Source organism: Salmo trutta, chromosome 19, assembly GCF_901001165.1.
Source record: "Salmo trutta chromosome 19, fSalTru1.1, whole genome shotgun sequence".
Lineage (NCBI taxonomy): Eukaryota > Metazoa > Chordata > Actinopteri > Salmoniformes > Salmonidae > Salmo > Salmo trutta.
Genome location: NC_042975.1, coordinates 20051871 through 20077718, shown reverse-complemented (window position 1 = coordinate 20077718; position 25848 = coordinate 20051871). Strand labels below are relative to the sequence as shown.

The 25848-nt window shown below is 42.8% G+C and overlaps 1 protein-coding gene, 1 long non-coding RNA gene and 1 pseudogene across 3 annotated transcripts; all 3 read right to left on the bottom strand.

Annotated features, from left to right (window-relative positions):
- Positions 1-269: 269 nt before the first annotated feature.
- On the bottom strand, positions 270-10951 carry zgc:153990 (Myb_DNA-bind_5 domain-containing protein). 2 transcript variants are annotated; one of them, XM_029700041.1, is made up of 8 exons: positions 10873-10951; positions 10506-10624; positions 9996-10053; positions 4647-6084; positions 3576-3790; positions 2799-3332; positions 2626-2679; positions 270-1330 (listed from the first exon to the last, which is right to left on the bottom strand). In XM_029700041.1, exons 5-8 carry the CDS (start codon positions 3700-3702, stop codon positions 894-896), a joined length of 1152 nt encoding a protein of 383 aa, XP_029555901.1. In that variant the 5' UTR covers positions 3703-3790; positions 4647-6084; positions 9996-10053; positions 10506-10624; positions 10873-10951; the 3' UTR covers positions 270-893. The 2 variants fall into 2 exon arrangements, with proteins under 2 accessions (XP_029555901.1, XP_029555902.1); XM_029700042.1 differs by having other exon boundaries at positions 3576-3787.
- A 405-nt stretch (positions 10952-11356) lies between these two features.
- LOC115154134 (uncharacterized) lies at positions 11357-13249 on the bottom strand. The gene is made up of 4 exons (XR_003867823.1): positions 13115-13249; positions 12599-12665; positions 11954-12041; positions 11357-11421 (listed from the first exon to the last, which is right to left on the bottom strand). It is a non-coding gene; the product is annotated as an uncharacterized LOC115154134 (long non-coding RNA).
- Positions 13250-13990: 741 nt separating this feature from the next.
- LOC115155078 (alpha-ketoglutarate-dependent dioxygenase alkB homolog 6-like) lies at positions 13991-25600 on the bottom strand (annotated as a pseudogene).
- Positions 25601-25848: the final 248 nt, after the last annotated feature.

Sequence of the window (25848 nt, the reverse complement as noted above, 5' to 3'; positions counted from 1 at the left end):
GCCAATAAATCGGCACCATTTACTTTTTGGTTTTTCAAATGGCCTACGTCTTGAAGCCAAAATTGGCAATTGCTAATGACTTCACAAAAAATATAACAGAGCAATGTACAATACAGAAATTTGGGTAAACAAGGCATTTATTTGCCCATCAACTTTATGAACCTCCGCTATTAGAAAGTTAAACATTTAAGGGGTTCTGAATGACCTGCATTCCCGATGTGTTTGTATCGCTGAGGTCCTACTGTATAATAAGAGCAATTTAAAGTCAGTTTACAGCAGTTAGCAATCATATTTATTTACATGTTCTACAATATCTCCGTACAATAGTACATAAGGAGACTACATCAACATAGTAGACAAAAGGAGAATTCATTTAAAACTGTCTCACATAAAAAATGAACATACAGAAATCAGTCCATAATCTCAAGAAGTATGCCCACCTTTACAAATGACGGGGCCTTATCGCTCTAACATGTTTATCAGATAGAACCTGTTTTCAACATGATACAACAGGACACTTTAGAAAACATTACACATTATTACCTCACTTTAAAATTAGGCAAATTTTAGACTCTCTCTGAGCCTTAAACTAACTCCATTTTAATGATCTGAGAAATGGGGGAAGAAACAAATAGGCTCTTAATTTGTGCAAGAAACCCCTAATTCTGCTTTGAGTTTCTGTATTTCCCTTGGAGGGATAACACACAGTTCATAATTTAAACATTTACGCAGACAGGGTTACTCCTATAAAATACAGTAACTTGGAACACAACCCACTAAAAATGTCTGGAGTAAATGACTCAATGAAAGAAATGGAACAACCTTGTACCCAGTGTAAAGGAACACACCCGTCCAGCTCCACAGGAGGGGCAGATAGTGCAGCAACGTCTGGGCTATAGGGCCGGGCGTCCATTGAGCTTGTCATGCATGAGGGCCAGGGCCCCACTGGTGAAGTCTCGGAGTATGTGCATCGTCTCCCTCTGCAGCTGCAGCGACTCGCGCACAAACTCCTGCTGCGTCTCGGCCAGCTGCTGCACCGACTCGGACAGCAGTTCCAGGGAGCGCGACACCGTCTCTAGCGCGGTGTTGGTGGCGTGCTGCTCCTGAATGCTCAGCGAGGCACTCTGCAACATGCTATCCCTGGCGTTCCGAGGTGGCTGGCCTGCTGTAGGTGGTGCGGCGGAAAACGATGAGGGTGAGGGCTGGGTGCCTGTGGAGGGGTGTGGGCCGCTCCCCTGGTTGTCCTCTGTGAGGCTGGACGTCTGTGAGGTGGAAGGGGGCAGCTCGTCCTGACGCTCGTCGTCTGTCTGCCCAAACTGGTTCTCAGTGTCTGGGGAAAGGCAAGAGGTGACACTGAACTTGTGCGTGTGTTTGAGGTTACACATACCACATAGTGATGGGGGGGGAAGAAAATCGATAGTTACATAAGGATATACATTTTTACGATATCGTATTGACACTATCGCAATATTTTTGCGCTAGTTGGCTGTAACTGTACCAAAACTCCGGTATTTTTTATTCATAGCTTGTTCTCCATCTTTTTAAATAGGTTTTCAGCACTTATTTCCATGACTGATAAAAAGTAGTTTTCTCATGGCTCTTGTCCCTCTGCAGCAGACATACAGTGCCTTCAGAAAATATCCATACCCCTCTACTTATTCCACATGATTATAGCCTGAATTCAAAATGGATAAAATTGTGTTTTTTTGTCCTCACCCATCTATAAACAATACCCCATGACAAAGCAAAAATGTTTCAAATTTTTTGCAAATGTATTAAATTAAATACAGAAATAACTCTTAAAGTATTCACACCCAGAGTCAATACATGTTAAAATCACTTTTGGCAGTAATTACAGCTGAGTCTTTCTGGGTAAGAGCTTTGCACACCTGAATTGTACAATATTTGCACATTCTTTTTTAAATTCTTCAAGCTCTGTCAAGGTGGATGTTGATCATTGCTACAAAGCCATCTAAGTATTGCCATAGATTTAAGCCGATTTAAGTAAACTGTAACTAGGCCACTCAGGAAGATTCAATGTCGTCTTGGTAAGCAACTCCAGTGTATATTTGGCCTTGTGTTTTAGGTTGTCCTGTTGAAAGGTGAACTTGTCTCCCAGTGTCTGTTGGGAAGCAGACAAACAGGTTTTCCTCTCGGATTTTGCCTGTGCTTAGCTCTATTCCCTTTTTTTGTGTTATCCCCCAAAAAAATATTTTTGGAAATCCATAGTCCTTGCCAATGTCAAGCATACCCATAATATGATGCAGCCACCACCATGCTTTAAAATATGAAGTGGTACTCAGTGATGTGTTGTCTCAATTTAATCCAATTAAAATGCAGGCTGTAAATACAATGTGGAAAAAGTCAAGGGGGTGTGAATACTTTCTGAAGGCACTGCATGGTGAGCAGTATGTTTGGAACATCGAATCGCAATACATATCGTATCACAAGTATCGTATTGTGAGGTCCCTGGCAATTCCCAGCCCTTATACCACACATCCGGCAGTATTTCACAAGCGTATTTCTAGTACTGCAATACCAGACAAATCAGACCCTATAGACAAATAAACAGAGTTGAATGTTGGGTTAACGCACCACACTGCATGCATGCAAATACACTCTTACCTTCAGCAGTGGGTATCTCATACTGCATTTCATAAGAGGGATGTGACGAATCTCCTGCAACAGAAAATCTAATATGTGAATATGCACCCTCGATAACCCCTCACCTTAAAAGGTGTGTGTGGTGTATAAATTGAACAACCCAGAGCCTTCCAGTTTCAAAGTAGATAACTCACTGGACGAGCCACTGTAGGTTGGCATAGAATGGTCATCTTTGGGTTGAACCGGGGGTATGGGTGTGTGGCCAGGGCCCGGCATGGGCATCCCCATGGAAAAGGACATGGGCATGGCCGAGGAAAGCGTGGAGGGTGGTGGCATTGAGACATCTATTCCTTCATTGGGGTAACTGTGTATCCCCGCCATGTCCTCTTCCTCGTCCTCCTCCTCTGGTCCTTCATCATCATCTCCCTCCTTGAAAGCCCCATAATGGAGACCTGGCACCCGGCTTCGCTTCCCATCCAGCTCCAAGATCTGATGCACAATGTTCTCTGTGGGGCTGAGGTCGCGGGACAGCCGCGAGTTGATCCCCTTGAAGTTGGCCCCCGACCGCATGGCGGCCACCTTGCGCTTGGTGTCGCACTTGAGGTCAGACCACTTCTTGATGATCTCGATGACCTCACGCTGGCTCTCCCCGATTTCATTCACACTGGCCGTGATCTCCGCCCACACGCGCTTCTTCACATCCGTTGGTACACCGCGGTTAAACTTCCCTATAAGAGTCAGAGGGACAATTAATAAGAAAAGGATCAGATGCTGGTGTTTGGTTGGCCATACATACTGGTGTCTAAGAGGAGCCAGTACTTGAGCATAAGACAAGAGTTACTGTGCATCTGCAAAATTAAAGCATGACCACGTGTCTAAATTCTGAAAAGAAACACAGGCATGAGTTTTAAACAAACATTTTTTTTATCATCACATCAACATGAAGTGCTGCAGGGTACAGAGGTACATACCGACAACGATGTGCCGATTCTTCTTCACTTCATCCAGGAGGATGTGGACCTCACTGAAGGTAAAGCGAGCTTTTCTCTTTTTGAACCGCGTGACACTGTCCTCATTGAAGAAGTGTGAGGCAGACATCTTCCACAATGCCTCTTATCTCTCTGGTCTGCTTCTTTCTCTCTGGTATCTGCCTTCAGTCCTCCTAGTAGGGATACTACTAGCTCTTCTGGAGCCAAAAATGTAACTCATAATAATACATCACTGGACCTCTATCAAATACCAAACAGCGTACAACTAAAAGGAAACATTTGATACTGAATACAAATATCAGATTCCAAAATAACATAATTTGAGTAATTGTTGATTGATAATATAAGGTGGATAAGATGAAGAATATCAGCAAGTGCATCTAAATTCAGCTATAGTAAAGTGTGTCCGTGAATGAGCGTCTGTACTCATTAGCTAGTTAATTGAATTCAATTTGGTTCCCCCAATCACAACATTGCATGACAGAATCATGAATACAAACCTTGCACCCTATAAATTACTTGCACAGCTGTCTGAGAGTCAAGCGCAATCCCTTTGTTGACCAGTCATCAGCCTGTCTTGCCAAGAAGACAGACGCAACCCGAGTATCATCGTCAGACAGCAGTCAGTGCTCTCTTGATTTAGCTCGGTTTACGGGCTAGACTGCTAGCTAGCTAGCTACATTAGTTCACGTTAACTTACCCGTACCCCAAAAATGTACTTGTTAGTTAACTAGCTATAGCTAACTAGGATGTTATCTATGCGATAGCGGTGAAACCGGTTAGTAACTGCGATATGGTAACATATTTGCACTTTTTAAAAACACAATGCCTTAACATCAAAAATGCCGTTACTGCTCATTGTTCACATTTTGGGCGTTTTTTTTCGTGAACAAGTAAGCTAGCTAGCTAATGTTAGCTAGTCACGTCTTAACAAGATTGTAGCTAGCAAACGTTTGCGCACGCATTGTCGCCTCTTCATTCATTTTACGAGACAAAAAAATACCACCAAAATAGGCTAGATATTTGTAATATTGCTATACATTATAGTTTTACCTTTTGAGGGAAAGAAAGGTTGTGATTTCTGCGATTAGTCCGAAAACTTCGTAGTTAGCTAGCCACAGTCCGATGTCTCGCGCTAGTTTGTACGCAAGCTCAGTACGTGTTTTCTCTGCTGTGAGAGAAGTCCTGGGACTGACCACAATGCTCGAGCGATGGCGCTGTTGAAATCACTTAACTTTCCCATGCACCTAAAATACTATTAATATAAAAGTAGCTAATAAGCTTTATCATGATGAAGAAACAGTGGTCAAGTTAACCACGACGGGTGATACACGTGTATTAATCCAGCCATCAGGTAAACGCATCAGCCCTTATTCCCAGAGCATGGGTGAAACAAAATGATGAAATGTTGGACATATAACGTTTCTCAAACGAAAGCCCACAGCATCATCAAGGACCCCACACACCCCAGCCATGAGCTGTTCACTCCCTTACTGTCGGGCATATGGTATCGGGGCATGAAGTCCGATATCAACTGGTTCATAGACTGCCGAACACTTGAACTGGGCTGACCACCTGCACTTTAGCACATACATTCACGCTACACACATCACAACTGCTGCTACCAGACATGTTATTGCTAAATACCGCACCATTTTTAAACACTTGTAAATATTGGACTATAAATTGTGCCTTCCTGTATTATGCTAAAATGCTTATTCTGTTGAGCCATTTACTTTGTTCTTATTATTTTCTATTGTTGAAGGAACCTGTAAATAAGCATTTCATTGTTTATCCTGTACATATGACTAATACAACTTTGTAGATGAGTAGGCTTGAGGTGTTTAAATAACACGCACCACATTGTTAGGATTACTTTAATTCCATACAAAATGACACTGGTCATTTCAAAGACAGTAACCAAATCCTTAAATGGCATCTGTTGGTTTCATGAAGCAATGGCACAAACCACATTTTTCTTGTTAGACATAAAAACGAACATTGTGCTGGCATAATTATGTGTAGCTACATCATGTATGTGTCACAGCTATAGACTATTTCAGAACTGGCTTAAAGATGATTGGTAAATGATTACCATTTGAGAGCTATTGGAAAGAACCTCTACACAGGAGGCTATGGCTGTCTTTTCTTCAATTCAAAAGGAAAACAAGCAGATACTCTTGGTTGAATGCAAGACCAGCAATGAGTGGCCCAGAGGTTCCCAATGTCAGCCCATAGAACCACTGTGTGTGCAGGTTTTAGTTCCCACGTTAGTCTACAACTCCTCTTTTGTTGTATGAAAATGCTGTATTCACATTGTGTAGGTTGCAAATAATGTAGGGAAACCTGCATACACTGGGGGACTGGTTGACTGGCACAGGGGGTCCATGGAGTGGTCTAAAGCACAGCATGAAGTAGAGAGGAATGGAGTGGTTTTGTAAACACCTGTAGGCATGTCCTAAGCTCAGGAGTACATGGTCAACTGGAGTCACTGCAAAGAAACAAATTAAAACAATTGTTTGACATCAACCCTGTACAACTCCTCTTTTGTTGTATGAAAATGCTGTATTCACACATCGTCATTTGAGCTTCTAGTCATGAAATCTATGCAGCCTACTCACTCACTTTTTATAGCTACTGTTTACAGGCCTCCTGGGCCATATGCAGTGTTCCTCACTGAGTTCCCTGAATTCCTATCGGATCTTGTAGTCATAGCAGATAATATTCTAATTTTTGGTGACTTTAACATTCACATGGAAAAGTCCACAGACCCATTCCAAAAGGCTTTCGGAGCCATCATCGACTCAGTGGGTTTTGTCCAACATGTCTCTGGACCTACTCACTGCCACAGTCATACTCTGGACCTAGTTTTGTCCCATGGAATAAATGTTGTGGATCTTAATGTTTTTCCTCATAATCCTGGATTATCGGACCACCATTTTATTGCGTTTGCAATTGCAACAAATAATCTGCTCAGACCCCAACCAAGGAGCATTAAAAGTCGTGCTATAAATTCTCAGACAACCCAAAGATTCCTTGATGCCCTTCCAGACTCCCTCTGCCTACCCAAGGACGTCAGAGGACAAAAATCAGTTAACCACCTAACCGAGGAACTCAATTTAACCTTGCGCAATACCCTAGATGCAGTTGCACCCCAAAAAATTAAAAACATCTGTCATAAGACACTAGCTCCCTGGTATACAGAAAATACACGAGCTCTGAAGCAAGCTTCCAGAAAATTGGAACGGAAATGGCGCCACACCAAACTGGAAGTCTTCCGACTAGCTTGGAAAGACAGTACCGTGCAGTATCGAAGAGCCCTCACTGCTGCTCGATCATCCTATTTTTCCAACTTAATTGAGGAAAATAAGAACAATCCGAAATTTCTTTTTGATACTGTCGCAAAGCTAACTAAAAAGCAGCATTCGCAAATGGAGGATGGCTTTCACTTCAGCAGTAATACATTTATGAACTTCTTTGAGGAAAAGATCATGATCATTAGAAAGCAAATTACGGACTCCTCTTTAAATCTGGGTATTCCTCCAAAGCTCCATTGTCCTGAGTCTGCACAACTCTGCCAGGACCTAGGATCAAGGGAGATACTAAAGTGTTTTAGTACTATATCTCTTGACACAATGATGAAAATAATCATGGCCTCCAAACCCTCAAGCTGCATACTGGACCCTATTCCAACTAAACTACTGAAAGAGCTGCTTCCTGTGCTTGGCCCTCCTATGTTGAACATAATAAACGGCTCTCTATCCACCGGATGTGTACCAAGCTCACTAAAAGTGGCAGTAATAAAGCCTATCTTGAAAAAGCCGAATCTTGACCCAGAAATTATAAAAAACTATCGGCCTATATCGAATCTTCCATTCCTCTCAAAAAATTTAGAAAAAGCTGTTGCACAGCAACTCACTGCCTTCCTGAAGACAGACAATGTATACGAAACGCTTCAGTCTGGTTTTAGACCCCATCATAGCACTGAGACTGCACTTGTGAAGGTGGTAAATGACCTTTTAATGACGTCAGACCGAGGCTCTGCATCTGTCCTCGTGCTCCTAGATCTTAGTGCCGCTTTTGATACCATCGATCACCACATTCTTTTGGAGAGATTGGAAACCCAAATTGGTCTACATGGACAAGTTCTGGCCTGGTTTAGATCTTATCTGTCGGAAAGATATCAGTTTGTCTCTGTGAATGGTTTGTCCTCTGACAAATCAATTGTAAATTTCGGTGTTCCTCAAGGTTCCATTTTAGGACCACTATTGTTTTCACTATATATTTTACCTCTTGGGGATGTCATTCGAAAACATAATGTTAAATTTCACTGCTATGCGGACGACACACAGCTGTACATTTCAATGAAACATGGTGAAGCCCCCAAATTGCCCTCTCTAGAAGCCTGTGTTTCAGACATAAGGAAGTGGATGGCTGCAAACTTTCTACTTTTAAACTCGGACAAAACAGAGATGCTTGTTCTAGGTCCCAAGAAACAAAGAGATCTTCTGTTGAATCTGACAATTAATCTTCATGGTTGTACAGTCGTCTCAAATAAAACTGTGAAGGACCTCGGCGTTACTCTGGACCCTGATCTCTCTTTTGAAGAACATATCAAGACTGTTTCAAGGACAGCTTTTTTCCATCTACGTAACATTGCAAAAATCAGAAACTTTCTGTCCAAAAATGACGCAGAAAATGAATCCATGCTTTTGTAACTTCTAGGCTGGACTACTGCAATGCACTACTTTCCGGTTACCCGGATAAAGCACTAAACAAACTTCAGTTAGTGCTAAATACGGCTGCTAGAATCCTGACTAGAACCAAAAAATTTGATCATATTACTCCAGTGCTAGCCTCCCTACACTGGCTTCCTGTTAAGGCAAGGGCTGATTTCAAGGTTTTACTGCTAACCTACAAAGCATTACATGGGCTTGCTCCTACCTATCTTTCCGATTTGGTCCTGCCGTACATACCTACACGTACGCTACGGTCACAAGACGCAGGCCTCCTAATTGTCCCTAGAATTTCTAAGCAAACGGCTGGAGGTAGGGCTTTCTCCTATAGAGCTCCATTTTTATGGAATGGTCTGCCTACCCATGTGAGAGACGCAGACTCAGTCTCAACCTTTAAGTCTTTACTGAAGACTTATCGCTTCAGTAGGTCACCAGTAAGCCAGTGACTTTAATATGATTAAGTATAGTCTGGCCCAGGAGTGTGAAGGTGAACGGAAAGGCTGGAGCAACGAACCGCCCTTGCTGTCTCTGCCTTGCCGGTTCCCCTCTTTCCACTGGGATTCTCTGCCTCTAACCCTATTACAGGGGCTGTTGTCACTGGCTTACTGGTGTTCTTCCATGCCGTCCATGGGAGGGGTGCGTCACTTGAGTGGGTTGAGTCACTGACGTGGTCTTCCTGTCTGGGTTGGCCCCCCCCCCCCCCCCCCCCTTGGGTTGTGCCATGGCGGAGATCTTTGTGGGCTATACTCGGCCTTGTCTTAGGACGGTAAGTTGGTGGTTGTAGACATCCCTCTAGTGGTGTGGGGGCTGTGCTTTGGCAAAGTGGGTGGGGTTATATCCTGCCTGTTTGGCCCTGTCCGGGGGTATCATTGGATGGGGCCACAGTGTCTTCTGATCCCTCCTGTCTCAGCCTCCAGTATTTATGCTGCAGTAGTTTATGTGTCGGGGGGCTAGGGTCAGTCTGTTTCATCTGGAGTATTTCTCTTGTCTTATCCGGTGTCCTGTGTGAATTTAAATATGCTCTCTCTAATTCTCTCTTTCTTTCTTTCTCTCGGAGGACCTGAGCCCTAGGACCATGCCTCAGGACTACCTGGCATGATGACTCCTTGCTGTCCCCAGTCCACCTGGCCATGCTGCTGCACCAGTTTCAACTGTTCTGCCTGCGGCTATGGAACCCTGACCTGTTCACCGGACGTGCTTGTTGCACCCTCGACAACTACTATGATTATTATTATTTGACCATGCTGGTCATTTATGAACATTTTAACATCTTGACCATGTTCTGTTATAATATCCACCCGGCACAGCCAGAAGAGGACTGGCCACCCCTCATAGCCTGGTTCCTCTCTAGGTTTCTTCCTAGGTTTTTGGCCTTTCTAGGGAGTTTTTCCCAAGGAGTTTTTCCTAGCCACCGTGCTTCTTTCACATGCATTGCTTGCTGTTTGGGGTTTTAGGCTGGGTTTCTGTACAGCACTTTGAGATTTCAGCTGATGTACGAAGGGCTATATAAATAAATTTGATTTTATTTGATACAATGGTGGGTTTTGACCTCTTGTGTGATAGGAACACATTGTACAGTGATGCCGATGACCAAAGTAGCTTTGCTAGGCTATTTACATTCAGAAAACCATCTCATTGGTACAGCTTGTAAGTGTGACATGCTTACCTCTTGAACGTTGACCTTGATGGTTCCATTGTTATCCTTGTCTAAGGTGTTGAAGGCACTGAAATCAGGAAGATACAACAGATGGTACAACAACAGATAGTACTCCTTTGAAAATAATGGGGTACATAATCATTGGAATATTTTATTGGCAAAGCCGTTTTCTCTATTCAAAAGGCAGCTCTAATGAAGGCCTTGAGGTCAACACGTAAAGCTTATTAAAGAGCAGTGATACTATCAAGAGCAGTGTGCAGGTTTCTTATCTTATCAACTTACCATGCACCTGCAAAAAAAGATAGCTCAGATGTGCGACTGCTTTTTGAATAGAGAAAACTGGCAATAAAATATTCCAATGATTATGTTCCCCATTATTTTCAAAAAGAGTACCATTAGTTGTGCTGACACACGTATCAAAAGGTTAATGCATATGGTTTTTATATCTAAACCCTATACAGAGCTAAAAGAACCCTACCATGACGACGATATGGAAAATAGCAGGGAATCAAGACTTACGACACATAGCATCCAGTCTCACAAGACAGCCAATTAATAGTTGTCAAAGTCCAGGTCCCCATTCTTTTCGCTGTATCTGCGGATGATCATCTGGAACAGCTGGTCGTTGAGGCGGAAGCCTGGGTCCAAACCATAGACATACATATTTAGGTTTTATGAATATCCTTGGTCAAAACTGAAATGCTGATATCTAAACCTTTAACTATGAAGCTAGAAACAGAGGATTGCAATCTCAAACACCACTTAAGAAGTTTTGACATTCAAAATGTATTCATATCACAGTGCAATGTTTTAAGAACATATGAGCTGTAACAAGTGTCTGCCAAACAGTGATATAAATCTTTCTGTGCTGTATGATATCACTAACCTGCAACCCTGAAAGCATTGGGAAGCTCATCTGCACCAATAACCCTGGAGCCATCAGTGTCATAAGTCTTATACACACCCTGAAAACAAAACAAAAACCTTTATTTTGAAATACATTTATATGTAGTATAATACATCTTTGATTCAATTTCCATGGTTACACACTATCATACTTTCTAATAGTGCTAATACTCTCAAACTACTTTATTATTCAAATCAAGAAATAATGAGACAAATAGTTTTTACCAAGCTGGTGGAAATGAAATACTCACCTGCCATTTCTTGATATTGTTCCAGAGGTGTTTGAACTCATGAAATCCAAGCTTTCCAGTGCTGTCACTCTGCAACATAGTTAAGGTTAACAAAAACCTGACGCTTACAGTGCTTCCGGAAAGTATTCATACACCTTCACTTTTTCCACATTTTGTTAAGTCACAGCCTGGACCCTGACCCCCACCACAAACAGGTCATGACAGGAAGGATACATCCATGACTGCCACCATGCTCCTGCAGGACTCTATGCTAAACCCGTCTGTCTTCAAGTCACCATCTGAAATTAAAAAGCAGCCAGATCACTCCCCTTACTCACTCACAAATACATATCAGCCTCACTGAGAAATTCATCAAGAATATTACATCTCAAACATGGCTTTCTGGGATAGAAAAGGATTGTCAATAAACAGGCATACGTAGAGACTTGCTTAAAGCATGCAAGCATGTACATCCAGGCAGAGCCACACAAATAGACAGAATAGAACCCTGACTTAGGAAATAATTCTATTCAGGATGTTCATCAGTTCGATGGGGCTCACCTCTGTGTCCTGAAGGAAAAGTTATTCATTTTAATTATTCCCAACATCGAAGCATAGCATGCATAGTGCATCTATTAACAGTATTCAACAATGAATTTGAGCCATTAAATGAAGATCATCCTGCATGAAAGGCATTTCAGCAGTCACAGTGCCTTTTTAAAGGCAATGTGTATGGTTGCCACAAGGTGTTTACTTTTACAGAGGTACTACGAAGTTAAACCAAAATAGGAATATGGTGAGGGAGTAGTAGCAAGGAAATATCGTACTCACATCTCCAGCCAACTGCTGGAAGAGTTTGTGAAACTGTCTTTCCTCGTCACTCTCACTCTGCGTACGCAAGTGGCCTTCGTGGTGCGGGCTGCAGGATAACAACGTTAGGAAATTAGGCATTTATTGTTCAGGTTACTATTATCCATAACAACTGTGTATTCTGGTGATAAATTATGAAATAGCAATGCCACTGGGTCAGAGGGCACAAAAGCAGCTGGATCAATATAGCTGAAGGGGAGATGAATAGGTTAGTCACTGGGTAGCACTCCTAAGAGTGATAGCTATGCAGAGATATAGAGACATTGATTGACTTGGTCAGTGGTAATAGCTGCAGTGATTGCTAGCTGAAGAATCATGCTCCTGTCCAACATAGCTTAAACAATTAACACCTTGTATTCTCTCTTGATTCCAAACTGATTAAAACAGCACAGTGATAATATATTATCCATACCTGAAAGTCTATGCAATGATAGGACTTTGGCAGTGCTTAAAATGGTTCTAAGATTAGACAACTTTCATTCCCCTTGCACCCACACAACCCAAAAAGCCTCAACCCCCTTCCCATTCGGCAAAGCCAACATTGTTTATACATAATAAGCGCAAATGATTTAGAAGAGGTCCTTAGTACTATAGCCAGATCCTTACCTTCCAACATCAAGAATGCCACCAATGAGTCCTTTGGCCAGAAACATCTTTAATCAAGTTAGTCAACCTGTAGAAGGGGAAAAACAGATAGAAAAGTATTCGTTTCTAAAGTAGTTTGAAATAGCACTAATTATTAATTTATAGAGTCATAAATACCCATAATGGAAATAATATGGCAATCTCAAGAATAACGGAAGCCTAACAGTGTAGGCTAATGACTCAGTGTTGACACACCCACTGCAAATATTTCACCCAACGACGCCTTGCCAATAAAATGCCCTCCAGACAATTTTTACGTTTCCAAATTGTCTGGTCTGCTTAAAAAGTACAATGAAGAAATGTATGTCCTTTTTTTGCAAGCCTACAAACCAGCTAGCTTCCTGGACAGGAAGCAGCTAACGTTAACTAGCAGTGCGCTAATTCACTGTTTGTAGGTAAATCTTATATTAGCAAACGAGGCTACACTAACACTATAATAACACCGACGTAATCAACACGTTAGGGGTATTTACTTACCAAGACTTGGTTGTGCCAGTGAGTGAACTTGTAAATAGAAAGAAGGATGTTACCCAAATTAACCAAGTTAGTAAACGCCCACTGACGCTGTCAATCAAACTCGATAGACATGTCCCCCCGACCCTGAGTGGATAATGAAAAGAAAAGGGCTGTCTTTACCGCCAAGCATAACTTGACCACAAGAAGAAAATCTTTGCCACAAGCCTGATAAAACCACAAATTAAATACTATCATCTCTAACATATGTGTATGGTTATCTGTACAAAAATATGAAGATGTTTTTTTAATGAAGAACAATGGAACATTTCTCTTGAAACATGTCAAATACTTATCTGCACAACATGTGAGCAAGTTTCTAGTAAAACCTGAAAGGATGATTTGACGTGGGAAACTGTCAGCAACATTTCACACAACGTTGACAATGTGAGAGGTGGTGATTGATTATAACTGTGCAAAGTGTGGACCAACACGTCACTATATTGACAGGCTGCCTAAAGATTAGTACATTAGTACATTCAACAGCATCCCTTGCTCAATAAGACATATTCCTCATGTGAAACAGTGAGGAATTGTATTTTTTTAAGACAAAGAGAGCTAAAAGTGCAGAAAATGTGACCTTGCTGCATGAAGCCTTGGATAACACCTCACCTGATCAAACATACTGTACTGTACATACAATAGGTTACCATGAATCAAGGTAACCAAGGTTAATCAGATCTTAGGGTTTTGTATTTTGTAGTGCCTTTTGGCATTATAATTCATACATTTTATAAAGGATCCAGGCAATGAATGACAATCAAATCAGTGAAATCAGTCTGTATCATGGTGTAAATTTTTTCCCAAGTGCAGAACTCCAAGTCCTAAAAGGTTACTTCCTTAGGTTGGCCCTCGTGACTTTGGGCACTGGCGCATGGTGAGGGTCACCCTGGTGCTTAGGGTTAGTGTGGCCACTGTCAGGGTCCCAGCAGCGAGAAGATTGGCCACCCTGCCAGTGAGGGAGTCATGGTGCGTCCCCTGGATGCAGTGGAGGAAGAGCTTGTACATGTTTTCTGGAGGATGAGAAGGCTCTGCACCAGCAGAGACAGGAGGTAGCGGCTCTCCTCAGTCTGTGGAACCTCCGGCTTGGGACGCAGTGAGTGACAAGATGTTAGTAATACTAAACTCTTGTAATACTGTAAGTCTGCATGTCATCTACAGTGTCTGTATACAGTACAGTGCCTTCAGAAAGTATTCACATCCCTTGACTTTTTCCACATTTTGTTGTGTTACAGCCTGAATTTAAAATTTATTAAATTGAGATTTGTCACTGACCTACACACAGTACCCCATAATATCAAAGAGGGGTTATGTTTTTAGAAATGTTTACAAATTAATACGAAATGAAAGTTGAAATGTCTTGAGTCAATAAGTCTTCAACCCCTTTGTTATGGAAAGCCTAAATAAGTTACGGAGCAAAATTAATTTAAAAAGTTACATAATAAGTTGCATGGACTCACTATGTGTGCAATAATAGTGCTTAACATGATTTCCTCATCTCTGTACCCCACACATACAATTATCTGTAAGGTCCCTCAGTCGAGCAGTGAATTTCAAACACAGATTCAACCACAAAGACCAAGGAGTGTTTCACAAAGAAGGGCACCTATTGGTTGATGGGTAAAAATGTAAAAAGCAGATATTGAATATCCCTTTAAGCATGGTGAAGTTATTAATTACACTTTGGATGGTGTATCAATACACCCAGTCACAACAAAGATACAGGCGTCCTTCCTCACTCAGTTGCCGGAGAGGAAGGAAACCACTCAGGGATTTCACCATGAGACCAATGGTGACTTTAATACAGTTACAGAGTTTAATGGCTGTGATTGGAGAAAACTGAGGATGGATCAACAACATCCTGTTTGCAACAAGGCATTAAAGTAATACTGCAAATAAATTGGCAAAGCAATAAACTTTTTGTCCAGAATACAAAGTGTTATGTTTGTAGCAAATCCAATACAACACATTATTGAGTACACTCTCCATATTTTCAAGCATTGTGGTGGCTGCATCATGTCAAATCAAATTGTATTGGTCACATACATGTGTTTAGTGTAACCGATGTGAAATAGCTAGTTAGTTAGCGTTGGTGCGCGCTAATAGCATTTCAATCAGTGACGTCACTCGCTCTGAGACTTGAAGTAGGGTTTCCCCTTGCGTTGCAAGGGCCGCGGCTTTTGTGGCGCGATGGGTAACGATGCTTCGTGGGGTGTCAGTTGTTGATGTGTGCAAGGGTCCCTGGTTCGAGCCCGGGTTGGGGCGAAGAGAGGGACGGAGCCTACACTGTTACATTGGTGCCGTGACCCGGATCATTGGTTGCTGCGGAAAAGGAGGAGGTCAAAGGGGGGGTGAGTGTAACCGATGTGAAATGGCTAGTTAGTTAGCGGTGGTGCGCGCTAATAGCATTTCAATCAGTGATGTCACTCGCTCTGAGACTTGAAGTAGGGTTTCCCCTTGCGTTGCAAGGGCCGCGGCTTTTGTGGCGCGATGGGTAACGATGCTTCGTGGGGTGTCAGTTGTTGATGTGTGCAAGGGTCCCTGGTTCGAGCCCGGGTTGGGGCGAAGAGAGGGACGGAACCTACACTGTTACATTAGCAGATGTTATTGTGGGTGTAGCGAAATGCTTGTAGAGTTAGAAGCACGGCAGCCCTCTGTCGGCGCCATTTTTCACACATGTTATGGGTATGCTTGTAATTGTTAAGATATGGGGAGATTTTCCAGGATAAAAAAAGAGACTGAATGGAGCTAAGCACAGGCAAAATCCTAGAGGTAAACCTGGTTCAGTCTGCTTTCCACCAGACACTGGGAGATGAAATCCCCTTTCAGCAGGACAATAACCTGTTATGGAGCTCACCTCCTGGGCGCTGATGGGCCTGTAGAAGTCCAGCAATGTGTGGGAGCAAGCCCAGGTGTATAGTCGTAACTGTGGGGTGGTACAGAGGCCAGTCCTCATGGGGCTGTGACACAGTAACCAGTAACCAAATCACTACCTTCTACCAGGTGTTGGTCACATACAACATTAACACAATGACACAAAAGCAGAGCAGTACTGCACCCGATGGAATGCCTTGAACACTTATTTTCACACACAAAGGTGCACAATAATAGCAGTGTTATTACCACACAGTGCTAATGACTTAACATGATGTTGAGGGCCGTACTATTATCCCCTCCCCTGGCTTGTATTCGTTCCCAAGCACACGATTGGCAGTCTTCCCAGCAAATGCACCAAGAGCAGCAATTCTCTCACAGTACTTCAACAGCAAATTAGGAAGCTTCTCTCCAAGCATCCCTTTCAGACGAGGCAGCCCACCTGTAACAAGTATCAAGGCATAGATCCAGCTGTCATATCATTTCAAATCAAATCAAATCAAATTGTATTTGTCACATGCACCGAATACAACAGGTGAAATTAAACAAGTGAATACAACCTTACAGTGAAATGCTTGGGATTTGATCTAGCAACCTTTCGGTTACTGGTCCAACAGTCTAACCACTAGGCTACCTGCCGCCCTGTCTATGACTAGGGTGGCTGGAGTCTTTTTAACAATTTTTAGGGCCTTTCTCTGACAGCCTGGTATAGAGGTCCTAGATGGCAGGAAGCTTGGCCTCAGTAATGTACTGGGCCATATTCACAAATGCACCTCACATTCAATTTTAATTACTGACATACCCCAGTCCTAGAGACTTCTGTTGGATAACTGCATCCAATTTGTTTTTGGTGTCTTATACACCTGGAACAGCATTAGAATAAAGGCATTTCATGATGTCATACCTGGTGTTATACCTATACATCAGAGGTCGCTTTGGCCCCCCAAAGTTTATTTTCTATTTTTATATTTTTAAACAAAAGAATGCGATTCTAGTTTTTAGAAGAAAAAAAAAGACTAAAATCACCAGGAATTTAGCGACCAAAAAATTGTCTTTAGGAAATCTGTTCCCAAGTATTCCCACAAATAAAAATAGACATCCCACTGGGCATACACTGGATGAATCAACGTTGTTTCCACGTCATTTCAATGAAATTACATTGATCTAACGTAGAATAGACATTGAATTGACGTCTGTGCCCAGTGGGATATGTGATCATGTCTCAATGTAATCAAGGCATGAAATGATTATTACAATCTTTTATTGGGCTAAGTTTGGCTAAATTGGGGTAAATTTGCAATATCCAAATTATTAAAGTTATGGACCGGCCCAGTAATGTCCCACAGCTGAATCTTTTTGCCTATCCCTGCTATACAGTGCATTCGAAAAGTATTCAGACACCTTGACTTTTTCCACATTTTGTTACATTACAGCTGTCGTGTCTTTGGCTATGCCGGATTAAGTGATATGACATGCTAACCTATAAAATTATTTCTCTGTAATTAATATTACTTGATTAAGCTAATCATGTAAATGTAATTAACTAGAAAGTCGGGGCACCACGGAAGAACGTTTATAGAGCCGTTATCTTCCGAATAAACTCTTAAAATACTTAGTAATATTTTACATCGATAGCAGTCAATATTAACCCTTATCTTATTTTCAGTCTCATAATGAAAGTTGTAAATTCTTGGCTATCTTCACGAACCCTGGCTAACAAGTTGAATCAGCAATACAAAATTGGGTTTAATTATTTATTTACTAAATACCTAAACTAATCACACAGAATTACAAATACACAGAATACAAATGATGTCATACAGAAACGTCCCGGTGGACGGAACAGATATGACGGCTGGTTACACAAAGGAAAGGGGGTTGGGCTTGAATGAAAGAGCGGGAAGACTTAGGAACAAACAAACAGCAGCTATGCTATCGTAAATACATTATCTTATGCATTCTAAATTACCGGCCATTTGGAAAAGGAAAATGCAATAAATATTTACTCTGAGCTGCGCTTCGGTATATTGGTCGTAGATGCTGGCCGGGTTGGTCAACAGATCTTCCTGTACTCGGAAGAATGTCTCTGGTGGTAAATTGGATACGTGGTGGTATCTTCGTCCGTCTGTTAGACTGGATCCGTCGTCCGTCCTTTCCTAGCCCACGTCTACAGCGGCCGCTGCTAACTCAACGGCTAGGAAGTATCACTTCTGTAGTGAATAAGCTCAAAGTTCATACCATTCGCCACCAAAGCTCACGCCGAGGTTGGCTTAGTTGACATGTGTGTCCTTCTAACGTAGAGGCTGCAGACCTCACGTACTGGAACAACCTGGTTATCTTTTCATCAAAGGCTTATATAGTGGAGAGGGGGAAGGAGGTGTTTCATCGTTTATAACCCCTGTCTCTTCACAGGGTTGGGCCACTGATCAAGCAGGGCACTTTCCTTATGAAAACCCAATTCTCTCATTTGGAAGCTAAAATTACATTTAATCTCCTAACAAACAATTTCAATATCAAACATTTCAATTGCATAACAATTCCATGTGACTCTGATAACTAGAGGGTGTATACTTTCCCAGGTACAGTTTATGTCGTCCTGTCATCAGTCATAATGTCTCAGATGACAACCGAACTGACATCCATACTCATTACGTTCCAAAGCATATTTCCAACTGGTTTTATTACCAAAATATGGTTCCTTTCCCCATTTGTTTGATGTTCCCAGACTCTCTATATTTAACAGGACAGCAGTCCTTCAGTAGGGTCAGAGAGGGGAAGGGAGAAAGGTATTTATGGGGGGGGGTCATAAACCTTACCCACAGGCCAACGTCATGACACAGCCTTATTCTAAAATTGATTAAATCATTTTTTCCCCCTCCTCAATCAACACACAATGCCCCATAATGACAAAGTGAAAACATATGTTTTGATTTTTTTGGCAAAAAATAAACAAATAAACAAATTAAATATCACATTAACATAAGTACTAAGACCCTTTACTCAGTACTTTGTTGAAGCACCTTTGGTAGCGATTACAGCCTCGAGTCTTCTTGGGTATGATGTTACAAGCTTGGCACACCTGTATTTGGGGAGTTTCTCCCATTCTTCTCTGCAGATCCTCTCAAGTTCTGTTGGTTTGGATGGGGAGCATCGCTGCACAGCTATTTTCAAGTCTCCCCAGAGATGTTAGATCGGGTTCAAGTACGGGCTCTGGCTGGGCCACTCAAGGACTCATAGGTATCCAAGATGGCGTAGCAGTCAGACATCTTTGTCCTTCGTCTTGTCGTGTCCCATGTATATATATATTTACATATTTTCTTCGCATATCTTTTATATATTTTTTTCTTCTAAAAATTCAACCTCAAAACACTCTCCTGCAACCTGCCTCACCAATTATTTGTAAAAAAATGTTTTAAATAGTATTATTTACCTCAAATCTGAAATCTGAAATCCACAACAGAAGCTAGCCTGCGGTTAGCCAGAGGTTGGCCAGTTCACTGGCTAACGTTGGTGTTCAGCTAGCTACGGTTGGCGGTCATCAGCTAACCCTTAGCTCGAAAAGCTATCTCCAGTTTTGTACAGCGCGACTCAGACCAGAGCATACCGGACCTATTTTCTCTCTATATCCCTGGATTTCTACTGCAGGCTCTGGACATTTACACCTGGATCTTGCAGCTAGCTAGCTGCTACCCGAGTGACTATTGGCTAACGTCGGTCCCGGAGCTAACATCAAATATTCCGGAGCTAGCCAGCTAAAGAGTTCCATCAGCCACTCCTGGGCTACAATCACCTATCCGGACCCGTTTTACTGCCGATGCGGAGCCCCATCGGGCCTTCACAACTGGACTACCGACGTTATCTGCCCGAGGGAGTTATCCAACTGGCCCCTCCGTCGCGACGTAACCTGAACGCCCATCTGCGGCCCGCTAATCGTTAGCTGTCTTATCGGCTGCTATCTGAATAGGTCTATGGGACAATTTTTTTGGGCCACTCTAACTATAACTATTTTGCCAATTGGACTGGTCCCCCCTACCACACGGAACCCCACTAATCTACAGACGGAAACGCACGAGGTGGCTAAAAACAGACCTCCCTCCATCTTCTGCTAGCTTGCTACCTATGGCCCGGCTAGCTGTCTGAATCTCACGGGACCCTTATGATCCCTCGGCTAAGCATGCCTCTCCTTAATGTGCCTTGTCCATTGCTGTTCTGGTTAGTGTTTATTGGCTTATTTCACTGTAGAGCCTCTAGCCCTGCTCATTATACCTTATCCAACCTTTCAGTTCCACCACCCACACATGCTATGACATCTTCTGGTTTCAATGATGTTTCTAGAGACAATATCTCTCTCATCATCACTCAATGCCTAAGTTTACCTCCACTGTATTCACATCCTACCATACCTTTGTCTGTACATTATACCTTGAAGCTATTTTATCGCCACCAGAAACCTGTTCCTTTTACTCTCTATTCTGGACGTCATAGACGACCAATTCTCATAGTTTTTAGCCGTACCCTTATCCTACTCCTCCTCTGTTCCTCTGATGATGTAGAGGTGAATCCAGGCCCTGCAGTGCCTAGCTCCACTCCTATTCCCCAGGCGCTCTCTTTTCATGACTTCTGTAACCGTTATAGCCTTGGTTTCATGCATGTTAACATTAGAAGCCTTCTCCCTAAGTTTGTTTTATTCACTGTTTTAGCACACTCTGCCAACCCGGATGTCCTAGCCGTGTCTGAATCCTGGCTTAGGAAGTCCACCAAAAACTCTGAAATCTTCATCCCTAACTACAACATTTTCAGACAAGATAGAACAGCCAAAGGGGGCGGTGTTGCAATCTACTGCAGAGATAGCCTGCAGAGTTCTGTCCTACTATCCAGGTCTGTACCCAAACAATTTGAACTTCTACTTTTAAAAATCCATCTCTCTAAAAACAAGTCTCTCACCGTTGCCGCCTGCTATAGACCACCCTCTGCCCCCAGCTGTGCTCTGGACACCATATGTGAACTGATTGCCCCCCATCTATCTTCAGAGCTCGTGCTGCTAGGTGACCTAAACTGGGACATGCTTAACACCCCAGCCATCCTACAATCTAAGCTTGATGCCCTCAATCTCACACAAATTATCAATGAACCTACCAGGTACCACCCCAAAGCCGTAAACACGGGCACCCTCATAGATATCATCCTAACCAACTTGCCCTCTAAATACACCTCTGCTGTTTTCAACCAAGATCTCAGTGATCACTGCCTCATTGCCTGCATCCGTAATGGGTCAGCGGTCAAACAACCTCCACTAATCACTGTCAAACGCTCCCTGAAACATTTCAGCGAGCAAGCCTTTCTAATCGACCTGGCCCAGGTATCCTGGAAGGATATTGACCTCATCCCATCAGTAGAGGATGCCTGATTATTTTTTTTAAATGCCTTCCTCACCATCTTAAATAAGCATGCCCATTCAAGAAATTTAGAACCAGGAACAGATATAGCCCTTGGTTCTCTCCAGACCTGACTGCCCTTAACCAACACAAAAACATCCTGTGTCGTTCTGCATTAGCATTGAACAGCCCCTGTGATATGCAACATTTCAGGGAAGTTAGAAACCAATGTACACAGGCAGTTCGAAAAGCCAAGGCTAGCTTTTTCAAGCAGAAATGTGCTTCCTGCAAGTTCTGGGACACTGTAAAGTCCATGGAGAATAAGAACACCTCCTCCCAGCTGCCCACTGCACTAAGGATAGGAAACTCTGTCACCTCCGATAAATCCACTATAATTGAAAATTTCAATAAGCATTTTTCTACGGCTGGCCATGCTTTCCACCTGGCTACCCCTACCGTGGTAAACAGCACTGCACCCCCCACAGCTACTCGCCCAAGCCTTCCCAATTTCTCCTTCTCCCAAATCCAGTCAGCTGATGTTCTGAAAGAGCTGCAAAATCTGGACCCCTACAAATCAGCCGGGCTAGACAATCTGGACCCTTTCTTTCTAAAATTATCTGCCAAAAATGTTGCAACCCCTATTACTAGCCTGTTCAACCTCTCTTTCGTGTCGTCTGAGATTCCAAAAGATTGGAAAGCAGCTGCTGTCATCCCCCTCTTCAAAGGAGGGGACACTCTTGACCCAAACTACTACAGACCTATATCTATCCTACCCTGCCTTTCTAAGGTCTTCGAAATCCAAGTCAACAAACAGATTACCGACCATTTTGAATCCCACCGCACCTTCTCCGCTATGTAATCTGGTTTCAGAGCTGGTCATGGGTACACCTCAGCCACGCTCAAGGTCCTAAACTATATCGTAACCGCCATCGATAAGAAACAATACTGTACTGCCGTATTCATTGACCTGGCCAAGGCTTTCGACTCTGTCAATCACCACATCCTCATCGGCAGACTCAATAGCCTTGGGTTCTCAAATGATTGCCTCGCCTGGTTCACCAACTACTTCTCTGATAGAGTTCAATGTGTCAAATCGGATGGCCTGTTGTCCGGGCCTCTGGTAGTCTCTATGGGGGTGCCACAGGGTTCAATTCTTGGGCCAACTCTTTTCTCTGTATACATCAATGATGTTGCTCTTGCTGCTGGTGTCTCTGATCCACCTCTACGCAGACGACACCATTCTGTATACTTCTGGCCCTTTTTTGGACACTGTGTTAACTAACCTCCAGACGAGCTTCAATGTCATACAACACTCCTTCCGTGGCCTCCAACTGCTCTTAAATACAAGTAAAACTAAATGCATACTCTTCAACCGATCGCTGCCCGCACCTGCCCGCCCGTCCAGCATCACTACTCTGGACAGTTCTGACTTAGAATATGTGGACAACTACAAATACCTAGGTGTCTGGTCAGACTGTAAGCTCTCCTTCCAGACTCACATCAAACATCTCCAATCCAAAGTTAAATCTAGAATTTGCTTCCTATTTCGCAACAAAGCATCCTTCACTCCTGCTGCCAAACATACCCTCGTAAAACTGACCATCCTACAGATCCTCGACTTCGGCGATGTCATTTACAAAATTGCCTCTAATACCCTACTCAATAAACTGGATGCAGTCTATCAGTGTCATCCGTTTTGTCACCAAAGCCCCATATACACTACCCACCACTGCGACCTGTACGCTCTTGTTGGCTGGCCCTCGCTTCATACTCGTCGCCAAACCCACTGGCTCCAGGTCATCTACAAGACCCTGTCCCCCCTTATCTCAGCTCACTGGTCACAATAGAAGCACCCACCTGTAGCACGCGCTCCAGCAGGTATATCTCTCTGGTCACCCCCAAAGCCAATTCCTCCTTTGGCCGTCTCTCCTTCCAGTTCTCTGCTGCCAATGACTGGAACGAACTACAAAAATCTCTGAAACTGGAAACACTTATCTCACTCACTAGCTTTAAGCACCAGTTGTCAGAGCAGCTCACAGATCACTGCACCTGTACATAGCCCATCTATAATTTAGCCCAAACAGCTACCTCTTCCCCTACTGTATTTATTTATTTATTTTGCTCCTTTGCACCCCATTATTTCTATTTCTACTTTGCACTTTCTTCCACTACAAATCTACCATTCCAGTGTTTTACTTGCTATATTGTATTTACTTTGCCACCATGGCCTTTTTTGCCTTTACCTCCCTTATCTCACCTCATTTGCTCACATTGTATATAGACTTATTTTTCTACTGTATTATTGACTGTATGTTTGTTTTACTCCATGTGTAACTCTGTGTTGTTGTATGTGTCGAACTGCTTTGCTTTATCTTGGCCAGGTCGCAATTGTAAATGAGAACTTGTTCTCAACTTGCCTACTTGGTTAAATAAAGGTGAAATAAAAATAAAATAAAAAAGGACATTCAGAAACTTGTCCCGAAGCCACTCCTGCGTTGTCTTGGCTGTGTGCTTAGGGTCAGTATCCTGTTGGAAGGTGAACTTTCAGCCCAGTCTGAGGTCCTGAGCTCTCTGGAGCAAGTTTTCATCAAGTATCTCGCTTAACTTTGCTCCGTTCATCTTTCCCTCAATCCTGACTAGTCTCCCAGTCCCTGCCGCTGAAAAACATCCCCACAGCATGATGCTGTCACCACAATGCCTCACCATAGGGATGGTGCCAGGTTTCTTCCAGACGTAACACTTGGCATTCAGGTCAAAGAGTTCAATCTTGGTTTCATCAGAATATTGTTTCTCATGGTCTGAGAATCCTTAAGGTGCCTTTTGGCGAACTCCAAGCGGGCTGTCATGTGCATTTTACTTCCATCTGGCCACTCTACCATAAAGGCCTGATTGGTGGAGTGCTGCAGAGATGGTTGTTCTTATGGAAGGTTCTCCCATCTCCACAGAGGAACTCTGGAGCTCTGTCAGAGTGACCATTGGGTTCTTGATCACCTCCCTGACCAAGGCCTTTCTCCCCCAATTGCTCAGTTTTGCCGGGCGGCCAGCTCTAGGAAGAGTCTTGGTGGATGCAAACTTCTTCCAATTAAGAAGGGTGGAGGCCACTGTGTTCTTGGGGTCCTTCAATGCTGCAGAAATGTTTTGGTACCCTTCCCCAGATCTGTGCCTCGACACAATCTTGTCTCGGAGTTCTACGGATAATTCTTTCGACCTCATGGCTTGGTTTTTGCTCTGAAATGCACTGTCAACTGTGGGACCTTATGTAGACAGGTGTGTGCCTTTCCAAATCATGTCCAATCAATAGAATTTACCACAGGTGGACTCCAATGAAGTTGTAGAAACATCTCAAGGATAATCAATGGAAACAGGATAAACCGGAGCTCGATTTAGAGTCTCATAGCAAAGGGTCTGAATACTTATGTAAATAAGGTATTTCTGTTTGACTTTTTTATACATTTACAAAAATGTATAAAAACCTGTTTTCGCTTTGTTATTATGGGTTATTGTGTGTAGATTGATGAGAAACACATTTAATTTAATCAATTTTAGAATAAGGCTGTAATGTAACAAAACGTGGAAAATAAATCCCTACTAACTTCTACCACCCCCCCCTCCCCAACCTATTCAACATTATCTATATAATGCTGAAACACTCCACCCTTAGGATTGTTCAGCATGTCAACAACCATTTCAACAGTAACATCTGTTACCCCAATATATATTTTGCGTCTCCACAATAACCTTCAACCAGGCATTTCTGCGTTCCACAACCCGAGTCGTATTGATAACCTCACCAATAAAAGCTATGAAGTCAACTTTATTCATTATCAAAGTGTGCTTTGACACCGCACATTCATGAGCACACAAGATTTCTGAACAGTCCTCAAAACCATGCCAGGACCATCAGAAGCACCAGCCCAGACAGTAGGTTCACTTACTACAGGTACATCCATGAGAGCTCCATCAGTCCGCACTGTAGTTCTACCAATCTGTTTTACAGTCTCTGCATATGATACTGTACGTCATGACTGATCCTATATATCTGAGTCTGTCTAGCCTCTCTCTGCACCTGGCATCCACCAAATCCTGCACTGTGTTCTCCCCCACAATTACAGCACGTAACCTTCACATTGCTTCCACATTCACCGTTATCATGTTCCTCTCCACACTTGGCACATCTTTCCTTTACACTGAGCAGCCACATGTCCCATTCTTTGGCATTTATACACCGCAGTGCCCTCCTGAAAATCAACATGGAATGTTGTGATTGTCGAAAGGAAGTAGCTAATGTTAGCTAGTAACCAAACTGGAACCTGTACTAGTCATAATATCAGAATAAATAAGAATTAACTGTAGCAACTATGAACATAAAGCAGTCATGTTATATAAAGAGTATTTGTTAGCGTTTAAGCATTTCTTCTGATATCAGATTCTTCTTCTGAAGATTGAACA

Coding starts and splice junctions, on each gene's coding strand:
- zgc:153990 (XM_029700041.1), bottom strand. CDS start 3,702: ATGTCTGCCTCACACTTCTTCAATGAGGACAGTGTCACGCGGTTCAAA. Junction 2,680..2,798: donor AACCTACAGTGGCTCGTCCA/GTGAGTTATCTA, acceptor TTTCTGTTGCAG/GAGATTCGTCACATCCCTCT. Junction 1,331..2,625: donor TGAGATACCCACTGCTGAAG/GTAAGAGTGTAT, acceptor GCCTTTCCCCAG/ACACTGAGAACCAGTTTGGG.